The sequence below is a fragment of the Odocoileus virginianus genome, chromosome 2 (genome assembly GCF_023699985.2).
Source record: "Odocoileus virginianus isolate 20LAN1187 ecotype Illinois chromosome 2, Ovbor_1.2, whole genome shotgun sequence".
NCBI classification, from domain to species: Eukaryota; Metazoa; Chordata; class Mammalia; order Artiodactyla; family Cervidae; genus Odocoileus; species Odocoileus virginianus.
In genome coordinates, this window is record NC_069675.1 from 99,347,900 (window position 1) to 99,362,884 (window position 14,985).

General features: G+C 57.4%; 2 protein-coding genes across 11 annotated transcripts in view; one reads left to right on the plus strand and one right to left on the minus strand.

Moving 5' to 3' along the window:
* On the minus strand, window positions 1-10,583 carry SURF4 (surfeit 4). The gene is made up of 6 exons (XM_070455718.1): window positions 10,395-10,583; window positions 3,586-3,772; window positions 2,979-3,055; window positions 2,421-2,464; window positions 1,926-2,112; window positions 1-1,301 (listed from the first exon to the last, which is right to left on the minus strand). Exons 1-6 carry the CDS (start codon window positions 10,440-10,442, stop codon window positions 1,035-1,037), a joined length of 810 nt encoding a protein of 269 aa, XP_070311819.1. The 5' UTR covers window positions 10,443-10,583; the 3' UTR covers window positions 1-1,034.
* STKLD1 (serine/threonine kinase like domain containing 1) overlaps window positions 8,698-14,985 on the plus strand; it is a 24,753-nt gene continuing 18,465 nt past the window's right edge. For 4 of the 10 annotated variants that reach the window (XR_011483683.1, XR_011483696.1, XM_070455686.1 and 1 more), the window contains exon 1: window positions 10,716-10,976. Coding sequence is in view for 3 of the 10 variants with exons in the window: in XM_070455686.1 (XP_070311787.1) it covers window positions 10,835-10,976 (142 nt within the window). In the remaining 7 variants the exon portion in view is untranslated. Of the gene's footprint in view, window positions 9,611-10,714; window positions 10,977-11,540; window positions 14,500-14,985 lie in introns of those variants that run through there. The other 6 variants (XR_011483700.1, XR_011483701.1, XR_011483691.1 and 3 more) reach the window with 4 other exon arrangements.

A 14,985-nucleotide genomic window follows, 5' to 3' on the forward strand; every position in this document is an offset into this window, starting at 1 on the left:
TAAGGCAATGTTAGAAAACTTTAAATACAGGATCAAGATCCAATCGGTAAGGCATCACAAATCGTAAAAAGTAATTGGGGCTGCATTCAGCATAGCAAATAGACAATCTGAGCAAGCAGCGGCCTCATGAGGGTGGGGAGAGAGCGGGGCCGGGGGGCACCAGGCCGGCTGCGGCTACGGCTCTGGGATGGTCGGCCTGAGGTAACTGGTCTGAGCGCCCGCCCCGGCCCAGCCCAGCCCGCAGCGGCAGCTGCTCCCTGGCTGGGCACGCAGGGGCCGACAAGGCCCACGTGCTGCCAGGCCTGGGCTCCAGACCCTGCGGGCTCCAGGTGGCCTTTCTGAGGGCCTTGTCCCCACCGTGAGACCCTCGTGCTCCCAGGTATCGCCCCACGGAAACCGTACTGGCCCCAGCTCCTTCTCTGAGGAACGCCCTGGCCACGAACCGCAGCCTCGCCTGCCGCTCTAATACTGCCTTATTCTTTGGGTCTGGGGTTTCTCTAAACGCTCTCACCGGCCTGTAAGAGGCTCCCAGCGCAGGGCGGAGACCACGGGGAAGGCACTGGTGCGGGGCTGAACCAGTGTGTTGGTGCTGGGCTGGGCCACCCTGATCATTGAGTAGTTTTAGCTAAAAAGGTAAACTTCAAAAAAAAATAAGAGGGGGGCTGCTCTGAATGATACACAAATGTATCTGCTCACAGTAGGCTTCCAGGTCCCCACCCCAAAAATGAAACAGAAAAACAGGGCTGACAGGCCACAGCCAAGCAAGATGCCCACTCCAAGAAGCCATGGCCCTGCCCTGGGGTGGGAAGCGCTGACCTCGGCCGGCTGGCTCCACGCGGTCGGATACCAGGCTGTGGGTCCATAGCAGGTTTAGCCGTTAATTATCAGGTGTCTGCAAATAAAGTTCTCAAAACATCTGTGCCTTTACCAAGGGAGGGAAGGGAAGGGGGTACAGGAGATGCTGGCAGTTACTCGAATCCACCCTGAACCAGTCCTCGACGGCCGCGGGTTCCAGCCAGGCAGGGAGGACTCTGTTACCATTCTTTCTTCTTCTCGTCCATGGACACGCCCCCGGGGCCCAGGGCCACCACCAGGAGCAAGCCTCCAATCACCGACATGGTCTGGAAGAAGTCGTACTTGAGGAAGTCGTGCATGGGCTTATAGACGGGAATGGTCCAGAAGGCGTTGAAGTACACGTTGATGGCAAACAGCCAGACGACAAGAGTCAAGGCGGCCAGCTTGGTTTTAAAACCGATGGCCACCAAGATCATCAGAGCCGTGCCCACGATGTTCTGGAGGATCTGCATAGGTTGAAAGGTATGGAATGAGAATGAATGTGAAGAACAGATGTATCCCATTTAATATGTAGGCGAGTTCCAGCTGCCCACATCCCCGCAGGCCCCGCGCCAGGGTGGAGTAACTCGGCGTGTGCCGAGAGCTTCACAAGCAGGGAAGGAAAAGAGGCGCTACCGAGGCGAGGGCAGCAGAGGCTGCCCCGGAGGGAGCGAGGCCTGCAGTTCACAGGCAGGGTTATTCGCGGGCTCACTCACGGCTGACCCCAGGGGCCCTGTTAGCTGGACCACACTCCCCAGGGCTGCTCAGGACCAACTGCTCCCTGCCCCCAGCGCCAGGAGCCCCTCCTGGGGACCCTGCCCAGCCAGGGCCCCAGCTCTATGAGCTCCTAGGAGCCAAGGATGAAGCCTTCGACTCTGCAGCCCCAAGCCCTGGCGTGCAAATAGGACATGCTGCAGGCGGGCGTGCCCGGAAGGAGAGAGAAGCAGGTGTGCGTGCTCTGATCCTGCTTCCCCCACTGGAGGGGCCCTGTGATGCGGTCAGGGCAGGACGGCCCCTTGGCGATGTGCAGCGTGCAGAGAGGAGGTGGCAGTGCCCTTCCAGAAGGCCGGGGATCAGCCAGGGAGACGTACCGAGAAGAAGCTGGCATCAAAGTGGAGCAGCGTCATGAACATCAGCACCAGCAGGACACGGCCTCCGAGCTGCATGTACTGCCTGGGGGAGCTCTCGCGCACGGTGGGCACGCCTGCGAACATGCTCTTGCCCTCGGAGCGGGACTCAGCCAGCAGCAGCAGCAAGCCGCCTCCCAGGGCCAGGTTCCTGCAGGACACACCCCGCGGCGGTCACTCGGGGCCCCCAGGCCCCACCAGCGCTGGGCGGGCTGGGTCGGAGGGCCCAGCAGGAAGGGGACTCCACTGACCAGCGCCCCCCGGACCCTCAGCCCTCATGAGACATGGGGTTCTCACCTGTGTTCTCGGGGTTCGGGGATGGGGAGGAAAAGGCCTCACCAACGTCCACTACAGGGTCTAAGAAGCACAGTTTTGACCCAGAGAAACTCACTTCAACCAGTAGCTACTGACTTTAGAGACATGAGGAGATACACTAGTCACCAACCAGGAGACACCTACCTCATCAAAAACTTCAAGTCCCACAAAATGCTGTAGGCGATCGTCTGGGGAACAGAGGAAAAAGAAACTGGAGTCTCAGCAGTTTCAGACAAACCTGTGTTTCCACAGAATTAACCGCATCAGGCAATTCTTCCAACATCGTGAGAAATCTAAACACAAGACAGACAAAACTCTTTCGGGACACCAACAGCCCCAAACTCAGCAAGGGGCTCGGCGTCCCTCGGGGTGGGCGGTGGCCCAGACCCGTCAACGAGCCCCTCCTTCCTCAGAGCTGGGCCCAGAGAGTTTTGGAGGACATGGCGGCTCCAAGACCCGATCCGGATGAAATGTGAGCTGAACATTTCATGAGTAGCTATGTGTTCTCTGTGAAGTAGAGAACCCTGTTCCTGCCTGGTCAGAAGGAACTTGGGGAAGTGGCCAACGGTGGAAGCCCGGAGCCTGGCCCCAAGCAGTTCCAGAAGACACACTCGGGCTGAAAGGGGAGTGGGGCTGAGTCCTCGCCGCCTCTGCCACAGGGGCTCGGCTCTAAGCAGGGCGAGAGGAGGGAGACCCGCTTACCTGCAGCGCGATGATGCCGAAGAGCCCGAAGCAGGCGTACTGCACGAAGTTCCTGCTCAGCACCAGGATGCAGCCGGCTGCAAGAAGGCTGAGGTCAGGGCTGCGGCCCCCCCACCCCGGCCGCTGGCATTGCGGCAGCCCAGCCACCCGCCCCGAGCAGAAAGCAGCCTCTGGCAGGGGGCGGTCTCTACCTATCAAAAGCCCTGGTCCAGAAAGCAGACTCCTGGCTAGAGCCGCGTGTGTTAGAGACAGCTCTGCTGGGAGCCGCAGTCCTGTCCTGTCCCTGACGGACGGGCGGCGGGAGCCGGGCCCAAAGCCCACGCGGCCGCACAGCGTCCGAGGCCCACCCTTCTCCGTTTGCCGCTGTTTTCCTCTCCAGACCCCAGGTTCAGTGTTCCTTGGCTCCTCACTGGCTGCCCCCAGCCCCTTGTACCTCCTGTTCTGGGAACTGAACCCAGGGCCGCAAAGCAACACAGCCAGGACTAAACACAGAGCAGCCAGCCGGGGGCCAGCAGGGCTCGCTCCCAGGCCCGCCCGGCGCCCTGGTGCGGGGAGCGGGGCGCAGGCCGCCGCCCGGGAGGCCCGCGGGGGCACAGGCGCCACTCACTCAGCTGTCCAAGCAGGTTGAGGAAGACGAAGGAGGAGGCCAGCAAGTAGCCGCAGCTCCAGGTGGTGTCGATGTAGTCCCGCTGCTCACTCCACTGGAACCACATGCGGATGCCGTCCTCCAGGAACGTGCTGATCAGGCAGAGGCGCGCCACGTGCGGCAGGTACTGCTTCGTGACGCGCAGGAACTGCAGGGCCGGGAAAGCTGCGGTGAGGGGCGGCAGGACGGAGCGGGGAGGCCCGGCGCCTGCTCCCAGCACCGCCCAGGGGTCGGAGGGCAGGGGGGCGTCCGGGCACCCTGCCTGGAGGCGAGGGAGACCTCAGTCCAGCCCCCGACCTCCTCCTCTGTCGTTTCAGCCGGTATGTGCGTGTCAACTACAGTCATCACCCGTGGAACTACTGCAGGACACCATGTCCACCCTCAGTCAAGGGCGTGAGAAGCCAGACTGGCCCACGACAGACTCAGCAGGCCCTCGGTGATGCCCTGGCCCAGGGTCTCTCTGCCGCAGCACTGCTGCCCCGGCACACACTGTGTCCGTCGCGGGGCGTCCACGAAGGCCGTGAGAGCCTGCCTGGCTTCGCTACCCTCAAGCTGCTGGGGCAGCTCCGCTCCCACGCTGACAGCTGGAAACGCCTGCAGACACAGCTTCCTCCTGCCCCATGCCAGCCAGGCTGTTCACGACGGCTGACCAGGAAAGACACACGCACCTTGAAACTGAGGGACAAATGTCATTCGGGTGAACCACACGCACTTTCTCTTCCCAGGCACTCGAAGCAGAGGGACAAAGGGAAAGACACCCTGTGACACACGATAACAGCAGACACCGGGGAGAAAGATCGGGTACCCGCCCACGTGACTGGTGTGTCAGCAGCCAGAGTCCGAAGGGCACCCGTTGAGTCTGACCCCTCGAAGGGACATCGAATGAGCGTCACAACCTCTGAGGCTGGATAGCCTGCTGCTGGAATAAACGAAGGTGTGCCTGGGAGCGTTTCTGCCATTTCGGTGTTTTGAAAAGCTGACTGCAAGTCCTAGGCGCTGCAAAGCCGTCCACCATGGTTAGCAGGCTGCCAGCCGCTTAGACCAAACTTTGGTTGTCAGTTCTGGCTTAGGGGGCACAGAGATGCCTCCCCTCCCCCGGGCTCTGGGCCGCAGCAGCCCGTCCTGAAGACAGAGGGGTGAAAGGCCAGGCGTCCACGCACTCCACATCCCAGAGCCTGGACCCCGAGGTGTCGCTTGTTCACATGTCTGCTTGGCCCCTGACCCCCCACGGAATTGCGCCGGAGCCCCAGGGAGAGAGGGAGATGTGCAGACAGGCGAGCGGGCGGCCCAGGGCAGGAAGCCAGGGCTGGGGCTGACCCCCCGACGGCCAGCGCACCGTGGACAAGCCGAGTGAATGCTTTGGTGGGGGCGGGGGGTCTCCACTATCCTACAAAGCACGGACCAGTGGGTTAATAGTCGTGAAGATTCTTTCCAACCTTAATGAGCAGAGGAAAAAAGCAAAGGACAATGAATCTTGTCTTTAAAAGGAAAAAAAAAAGAGGCCCCCAATACACCTACATGAAGTCTGGAGGCCACGTAGGCAGAAGCACTTCAGATCAGGAGCTGTGGGGACAGCGGACACCACACACCCTCCCGTTTCTGCCTCAGGGCCTGAATCAAAACGCCCAGCAGCAGGGTAATCACCCAGCCCAGGAGGCCCCGCCACCAGCCAAGAAGCCCTGGCGACAACACAGGCCTCAGCAGGGTGACAACACCTGGGGAAAGCCGAACGAGGCTGGCGCAGCCCACCAGGAGGGCAGTGTGGACTGTGAGTCCCAGGCAGGGGCCAACTCGCCTCCACTGGCCCCTAAACCGCAAGACGGAGGCTGTGTTTAAAGCCTCCATGACACGTCTGCACTCTTAATTTGAGTGTCTGGGTCAAGGGGATTAGAGAGCGGCGGAGAGAAGTTCTCTTCGGACAGGTAATTCACTCCTTCCAAGTGCAGACATGCCAAGACAGACATCTCTCTGCATTAGAAAAAACTGCAAAAATTCAGGTATCTGTGCTCTAAACTAAGCACATCTCAGTGATAAAGAATCCGCTTGCCAATGCAGGAGGCGTGGGTTTGATTCCTGGGTCAGGAAGGAAGGAAATGGCAACCCATTCCAGTATTCTTGACTGTGAAATCCCATGGACAGAGGAGCCTGGTGGGCTACAGCCCATGGGGTCACAAAGAGTTGGACATAACTTAGCAGCTAAACAACAACGTGGGCCAGGTTTCGGGCTATTTTACAAATCAGGCCACAGAGCCTCTCTGTAACCAGCCACGTCTAATGAGCACCTGTTTGGACTGAACACGGAGGAGGATGTCTAGGTGTGACAGTGTGAGACCAGCCCCAGCCTGAACCTTGCCTGCACACATCACGGTCTCAGCGTCTGGCCCCTGGACCCACACTGCTGCTGCAGACAGCGGCCTCGGCATGGCAGGGGAGCCCCTGAAGCAGGCACCCAGAGGCCACCAGGCCAGTGCTCACACTAAGCTGGCCTCCTGCACACACCATGGGTCCCGAGGCCGGGGCTGCCTGCGGCCCATGCACCCAGAGTGGTCACCCATGCCGTGCGCCGGGCAGAGGATCACAATGGGAAGGCCGGAGGGAGACGCTGAGTGGGCAGGGCCTGTCACCCTCTGGGGGGGAGGGCTTTCGCAGGAAGCTCACGGTAAAGTGTGGCATATGGGTCCTAAGCAGGACCCCATCTGAGGGCTCACCTACAGAGCTGAGGTTTCTGTACAAGGGGCTGTGGTTTCCGAGCAGCAGAGATTTAAGCGGCAGCTGTACCCAAGCTGGGACATGGCTCTGTGACACGGCCATCACATCACACAGCCACCTGCAGCTCCCAGAGAACACGGGGAAACCTACTCTCTCCGAGTGTTCAGGAAAAAAGGGACTTGAGGAAAACAGGCTACAATTCTTGGTTCATGAGAACTTGCAGGCAGAGGCAAGAGGTGGGTTAGGCTCCCGTGCACCCTGAGAACTGGGGCTGCCCTTCTCCAGGGCCGCTCTGAGCCTGCACACCCCAGAAGATTAAAGCCTGCAGCCAGGGACCTCCGGCCCATCAGGCTGAGTCAGGGCTGGTACCTGAGGCCAGTGACTCACAGGGGCACATCCACCAGGACCCCCGGGCCCCCAGCGAGTCTCCCCGGGAGCTCTGTAAGGCCACGCAGCACCTGGAGGTCCAGAAAGAGGTGGCGGTTGGCCCTGGGCTGGAGAGATGGCCTGGCTTCCCTACTAAAAGCCCACATGGGACACAGCACCAGGAGAGAGGAGCAGGGCCAGGCTGCTCCTGACCTTCCGGGAGAAGCCCCGCCGCCGCCGCCCCCACCCCGCGCCTTCTCAGAACCTCCTGTCTGAGGTCGGAGCAGGGGAGAGTGAGTCAGCCGGCTCCTCTCTGCCCTCTCCCCGCTCCTTTTTGGTGTGAGGCCGGAAGCCCCTGTGGGGGAGGGATGACAAAGGAACGGAACACGGAGAAGCCACCCAGCACCATCCCAAACCCGACCCACACCGGGGATCCACACGGGTTAAGGCACAGCCCGAGACCTGGGGGCTATGGGGGCTCGACTCAGTGTCCCGCCAGGGCCATCCCCGCTCCCCAGCGCTTGACCAGAGGCCAAAGGGAGCTCCCGAAGGTGAGAGCGCCCAGGACTGGCTCTGTCCTGCCAGAGGACAGGTGGAAATACCAAAGGCCACACGGACAGCAAGGTCTCATGCAGCTTATCTGTCACCTTGGTGACACAACCCATTAAGTGCTAATATTACTTACTGGGGCAAATGTGCTTGGGAGTCACAGCCTGCAGCCTGGCCGTGAGTCCCAGCTGCAGGGGACGGGCGTCATTTTGGATTGCTGAGCTCATTAGTCTCTGGCCCCTTCAGACCCAGGCTCAGATGGCTTCTGAATGCCAGCTTCCGCAGACAGCTCTCTCAGCACTTTCTCCAGCAGGAGGACGCTGTCCCTGCCACCCAGGGCAAGGAGCCTGATGCCAAAGAGGCAGCTGAGCCTGCTGGCCGCAAGGAGCCGGACCACTCACCCACACTCATGCCTCTGCAGGCCTGAAGGAAGGTTGCAGCTTGCTGACTCAATGTGGCGGCCCACCACGAGCCGCGCGAGACCACACAGACCTCCCTCTCTGCATCTGAAGAGGGAAGCACTCTGGCCCGAGCTCCCGGGACCCTGGGGCAACACAACAAGTGTGCACGGTCAACACAACGAGTGTGCACGGACAACATGGCCCCGCGCCGGAGCACTGGAGGTTCCGGATTACCGTCGTAGCTCTCGGGACACACAGCCCTTCTGAAACCCCGCTCACTTCTGGCCGACTTTCTGTCCCTTCATTTCTGCTTTTGTTTTCTGAAGATGAGGTTAGAAAAGACAGATATGTCGTGTTTATATTTATCGGTCACATCAGTGACTTTCATGACATTTCCCCAATCCCTTCAAGCGAGATCATTTTCGTCTTAAAAGCCCAGACCTTCTGCACCTTTACTGTTGGCAGCTGTTTTGACACTATGTGGATCACCGTCAAAAACGAAACCGCCAGCCCAGCCGGGCCAGATTCTGTCCATAGGAAGCCGTCGCTTTTGCCCTGTGCCCCGTCACCCATCCACGTCTTCCTCTCACACCAGGCCGGGTGGCAGAAGCAGCTCCTAACCTCGGTGGTTACAGCACAGCCTGGCCCCGCCCTCCCGAGTCGCCCACAGAAGGGCACAGAGGTGTCTGCGGACAGCTGTCACCACCAAGGTGGGCTCTGGCCCTCAAAAACTGACCGCAGGAGCCTGCCCTGCCCGGCAGATGCAGCCTTGTTTTCCCAGATTTTAGGCGGCGTGCTCTTACAGAAAAACACCAGGCATGAGAAGCATCTTGCGTGTGACACTGGGCTTTGCCCAGGGCTGTGGCCCCAGGAGCCTCAGCAGTGAAACCAGTACAGGTTGATCCTATGCGCCCCTCGAGGGCCTTTCGGTTCCAAGATTCTGCTGCTTTCATTTAAAGCAAACAAAATGCATGGAGGAAAAAAAGGAAGGATTACGTAAAGAGAGTCTGATTTTTTTTTTTTTTTTGGCAGGAGGAGGGTTTATCATTTGATAGTTGGCAGCAACTTGAGTGGAGACATTTTATCTAGATTCAGTTATGAAATTCACTTGCAAAACTGGGGTTTTTCCGGGCTGCAGAGAGAGTTGTACGAGGCTCTTACGGCTACCACGGCTGCATGGAGCCGTCTCCTTAGGTGGCGGCTACTTGGGGAAACAAAACTGGGTCACTAAAATCATGTCAATGAAAGCGGACAAAGCCGGCTGGCTTGGTTTTTGAGAGCTTTCTATACGAATTGTTTTTGCAAGGGATACAATTTTTAGATTGTAAACACAAAATCATGACCTGAGGGAAAAACATTTCTTCAAGTTGACTGTTTTAGCCCCACACTGTTTTATAACATAAACAGCTCACAGGAAAGTGGGGCTGGGAGAACCCAACGGGGAGGCCACGCTAGAGAGATCTCATCTGTCAGGGGAACGACAGGAAATCTTGTTCACCAATAACCGATTAGAAAACAGCTCAATTAACTATTGTTTAAAAATCTCTCTCTCACACACACACACACCTTCCAGGGAGCCCAGCCTTGTAGCAGGATGAATGATAACCACCCCCATAAAAACAGAAACTTAAACCTCACTGCTTTTAACTCCGACGAAGCCACACACCCATTAAGTAACCAAAGAAAGCATGGCGGTTGGGCCGGCCGCGGCTCTTCCTACAGGTCTGTAGACATAACGGGACACTTTCAGAAGTAAAACGTGCACGGCTAAAGAATCACCGCCATGGTCTCCAGGACAAGCTTGGTCGAATGAGACGGGTGGGAGGACCCTTTGCAGTACCTGGTTCTGTCCGTCTAGATTCCGAGCACCTTTAGCAGTGACTCAGTGGCCTGTTTCAAGGGCTCGCTTCCCTGTTGCTAGGAATGCCACCTGGACACTCCTGGACTCCTCCAACAGGAAGGTAGGCGTCCCCCTCCCCCCGGCTGTGTGTACAGACAGATACCCATTCATTTCAACGCGGGGCAGAGTCCACACAGGGAAGGAAGATGGAAGGGAAGGGTCAAAGGGACCCCGTGAACCCAACACGTCTGGGACAGAGCAAAGAAACAGTGCCGTGGCTTTCTGCAGTGGGGGTGCCTACCAGGGCGCCCCCCTTTCCACCGGGAGGACCCCCTCAGGCCTCCAGTTTGACCAACCCCCCTGTTCAGGATCCGCCCCCTAAGAATGCCCAGTGGAAGGACAAGCTTGCAGGGACGACCCAGCAGTGCAGAAAGGCGAGGACGCTCCCCAAGCATCCCCCATCCCACCCCGGGGCCTCAGGCCCCTTCTCGGGAGGCGCGGAGACAGCCGCTGGCGCCCCTCGGCGTCTAGGACGAGCCGGGCCGGATCAGGCAGGGAGGACAGGCCCACAGAGCTGGGCGCCCGAAGCCCGGGCCCGGCGAACACACCCAGGGCGCCCGACGCGCAGGCGGCGCAAGGGCGGGCTGGGCCCCCGAGGACGAGTTTGGGGGTGCCCCCGGCCGGGCAGGCGGCGAGCCCGGGAGGCAGGGCCTCGGCTGGGGGAGGGGGAGCGAGCCCGGCGGGGTATCGGCGGGGGGGGCCCGGCCCAGGCCTCGGGGCGGCGCGGGGGCCGGGGGCCGGCTCCGCGGGGCACGGGAGGGGCCCCGGGGGCACCCAGGCCGGGGGCCCGACAGGAGGGCCGGGGTTAGGGGGGCGCTCCGGGCCGACGGGCCCGCAGGCCGCACCTGGTCGGCGAAGTCCTCGGCCGTGCCCATCAGGTCGTTCTGGCCCATGGCGGCGGCGGGACGCTCGGCTCGCTCGCTCGCTCGATCGCTCCCTCGGCGCTCGGCCCGTCGGCGCCCGCGCCCGCTGCGGCCTCCACAGGAAGTGCCCGGCGGCCAGCCTCACTCCGCGTCCGCGGCTCCAGCGGCTGCCACGTAGGCCAACCCTTAAAGGGGCCGCGCCGCGGGGCCCGCCCCGGCCGCGCCTTAAAGGGGCCGCGCGCGGCCCGCCACACTCAGGCCCCGCCCTCCCCGCTGTGTTCAGGCCCCGCCCTCCCCGCGCGAGGCCCCGCCCCTGAGGGCCCGCCTGCTACAAGGACGTAGCAGTGGGCGCAGTTCAGGCCGGGAGGGCCCGGGTCGGCAGGCAAGCTCCCGGGGGCTGATGGGTTACCCCAGAGTGGGGGATGGGCGCACACCGGACGCGGACCACACTGCGCATGCTCAGTTCGGGGTCCGACTGCGGCTTGGGCCAGAGTGCACCCCAGCGCCCCGCAGAGGGACAGGGAGGCCGAGTCTTCCCCTCAAGACCCTATGGAAAAGTACCAGGTGCCGAGCGGTCCCCTGGCGAGGAGGTGGGGACGACAAGGGGCCGATGGTCAGGGCCGAGCCCAGGACCCGATCCTGCTGCCACACCGCCCCCCGCCCCCCACCGGTTTAAACGGTCACAGTCCCTGTGGCCCCCAGGGCTTCCCTGGTGGCTCAGCTGGTCAAGAATCCGCCTTACAGTGCGAGGGACCCGGGTTCGATCCCTGGGCGGGGAAGATCCCCTGGAGGAGGGCATGGACCCACTCCAGTATCCTTGCCTGGAGAATCCCACAGACAGAGGAGCCTGGCGGGCTACAGTCCATGGGGGCTACAAAGTGCCCGACACCACTGAGCGACTCAGCACAGCACACCCGAAAAGCCTCCCTGCTTCTACGTCTGACCCCAGGGAGGCAAAGTGCCCATGTTGGGCCAGTATTTGCCTCTAGCTCATAGGTGACCTCCTGGGTGTCCTTAGCCCCTTGGCATTGGATTTCCCCCTCTCTAAAATGAGGGATGAAATTAAGGCCTCTGCAGTCTGAATACAGGATGCTGGAAAACAACCTCATCCTTTTTCCCCCACAGGTCCTGCAAACTGTAGAACATTCAGAATTCAACATCTGCAGCCCTCACGCTCCCAGACACTCCATCACTAGTCCCTAGCTGGGGGAAACTGGGCATTTTCCAGGGCTTGTGAAAATGTTTAGGGCCTAAAAAATTCACAAAACAAAAGGAAGTTTGGAAAATAAAGAGAAATGAATGTTTCAGTTCAGTTCAGTTGCTCAGTTGTGTCCAACTCTTTGCGACCCCATGGACTGCAGCATGCCAGGCCTCCCTGTCCATCACCAACTTCTGGAGCTTGCTCAAACTCATGTCCATCGAGTTGGTGATGCCATCCAACCAACTCATCCTCTGTCGTCCACTTCTCCTGCCTTCAATCTTTCCCAGCATCAGGTCAGTTCTTCACATCAGGTGGCCAAGGTATTAGAGCTTCAGCTTCAGCATCAGTCCTTTCAATGAATATTCGGGACTGATCTCCTTTAGGATGGACTGGTTGGATCTCCTTGCAGTCCAAAGGACTCTTAAGAGTCTTCTCCAACATCACGGTTCAAAAGCATCAATTCTTCGGTACTCAGCTTTCTTTAAGGTCCAACTCTCACATCCATACATGACTACTGGAAAAACCATAGCTTTGACTAGATGGGGACTTCCCTGGTAGCTCAGTTGGTAAAGAATCTGCCTGCAATGAAGGAGACCCCGGTTCGATTCCTGGGTTGGAAAGATCTGCTGGAGAAGAAATAGGCTACCCACTCCAGTATTCTTGGGCTTCACTGGTGGCTCAGCTGGTAAAGAATCCGGCAGCATTTTAGGAGATCTGGGTTCGATCCCTAGGTTGGGAAGATTCCCTGGAGAAGGGAAAGGCCACCCACTCCAGTGTTCTGGCCTGGAGAATTCCATGGACTGACTGTATAGTCCATGGGGTCACAAAGAATCAGACATGACTGAGCAACTTTCACTCTGACTAGATGGACTTTTGTCGGCAAAGTAATGTCTCCACTTTTTAATATGCTGTCTAGGTTTGTCATAGCTTTTCTTCCAAGGAGCAAACATCTTTTAATTTCATGGCTGCAGTCACCATCTGTAGTGATTTTGGAGCCCAAGAAAATAAAATCTCTCACTGTTTCTACTGTTTCACTGTCTATTTGCCATGAAGTGATGGGACCAGATGCCATGATCTTAGTTTTCTGAAAGTTGAATTTTAAGCCAATTTTTTCACTCTTCTCTTTCACTTTCATCAAGAGGCTCTTTAGTTCCGCTTCGCTTTCTGCCGTAAGGGTGGTGTCATCTGCATATCTGAGGTTATTGATATTTCTCCCAGCAATCTTGATTCCAGCTTGTGCTTCTTCCAGCCCAGTGTTTCTCATGATGTAGTCTGCGTATAAGTTAAATAAGCAGGGTGACACTATACAGCCTTGACGTACTCCTTTCTCGATTTGGAACCAGTTCATTGTTCCAATCTGGTTCTAACTGTTGCTTCTTGACCTGCATAGATTTCTCAGGAGGCAGGTAAGGTGATCTGGTATTCCCATCTCGAGTAATTTTTCAGTTTGTAGTGATCCACACAGTTAAAGCCTTTAGTGTAGTCAATGAAGCAGAAGTATACGTTTTTCTGGAACTCTCTTGCTTTTTCGATGATCCAACGAATGTTGGCAATTTGATCTCTGGTTCCTCTGCCTTTTCTAAGTCCAGCTTGAACATCTGAAAGTACTTGGTTCACATACTGTCGAAGCCTAGCTTGGAGAATTTTGAACATCACTTTGCTAGCGTGTGAGATAAATGCAGTTGTGTGGTAGTCTGAACATTCTTTGGCATTACCTTGCTTTGGGATTGGAATGAGAACTGACCTTTTCCAGTCTTGTGGCCACTGCTAAGTTTTCCAAATTTGCTGGCATATTGAGTGCAGCACTTTCACAGCATCATCTTTTAGGATTTGAAATAGCTCAACTGGAATTCCATCACCTCCACTAGCTTTGTTCATAGTGATGCTTTCTAAGGCCCACTTGACTTCACATTGCAGGATGTCTGGCTCTAGATGAGTGATCACACCATCGTGATTATCTGGGTCATTAAGATCTTTTTAATGTAGTTCTTCTGTGTATTCTTGTCACCTTAATATCTTCTGCTTCTATTAGGTCCATACAGTTTCTGTCCTATATTGTGCCCACCTTTGCATGAAGTGTTTCCTCGGTATCTCTCATTTTCTTGAAGAGATCTCCAGTCTTTCCCATTCTATTGTATTCCTCTGTTTCCTTGCATTGATCAGTTGGGAAGGCTTTCTTCCTTCTCCTTGCTAGTGTTTGGAACTCTGCATTCCAATGGCTATATCTTTCCCTTTTCTCCTTTCCCTTTTGCTTCTCTTCTTTTCACAGCTATTTGTAAGGCTTCCTCAGACAGCCATTTGAATGTTTACCAAATGTATTAGATGTCAACTTTATTAAATGTTAGAGTCAATCTTTGTAAAAAAGATTCGTTAATCTGACAGTGACTCATTACGTTAGGTTTTCCTTACTTTGTGAGAATCCCCCTTGTGTGGGAGGGACGGGGAGGGAGTGTGGTGGGGAGTGAGCTGGTGGTAAAGCGGATGCACTTCTGGGTGACCAGAGAATTTTAAAAACAAGGTTATTCTTTAAGAGGGAAAAAAAAAAGCCTTGATCTGAGACACCAGTGCACTTTACTGTTTCATTTGCCCCCTGAGCATGCCTGAGTGTGAGCCTTCTTACACGGGCATGATCTAGTCAGGTCTCTGCCCCTGTCACCGCCGAGCAGGCTTCAGGCCACAGGTGCTGGGTTACAGAACCCTGAAACTCCTCTGGACTCTGAGGGTACCTAGACTGAGGGCCCCGCCGCCTGGACAAACTCCTCTGCATCCTGCAGCACCCTTTCCTTCATCCTCTGATGAATGTACTCGTGTCACTCAGCCTCATGTGTTCACGCACCATCTCTGGAGTCAGACCCCCGACTTCCAGCCCAAGCCAGGCCCTCTGAGGTATTAGTGCTGTAGCCTTGGGCAAGGACCCAGCTCCCCGTGTCTCAGTTTCCTCCAGTGGAAACGAGGAGATGGCAACAGTGCCAACTGTGTGGGTGGCTGTAAAGCGCTTGGCACGTGCCAGGTTCCCATGGGGTCATGGCTTATGATTGCACCAGTTGTGGACCAGTTATTTTCTTATTTGGTGGCCCAGTTTGGAGGTGGCTGCTGAAAGTTGGGATCCTAAGGGGCTAGTGAGTGAAGAAACCCTCTGCCCCAGGGAGGTGCTGGCTCTTGGACGCCTGGCTGGTCCTAACCACAGATTGGAGAAGGGGCCTGGGGAGTGGACAGAGCTCCAGAGTCAGCCCCTGAGAGATGGGCTCAGGTTCTGCCTTTGCAGGCCTCCTCAGCCTTCTGGGTCACTTCCTTCTTTGCTAGCCCACGAAGAAAGTTAGGAGGACCGGAAAAGACACTGGAGGTGGGCACACTTTGGGAAGTGCAAAGATG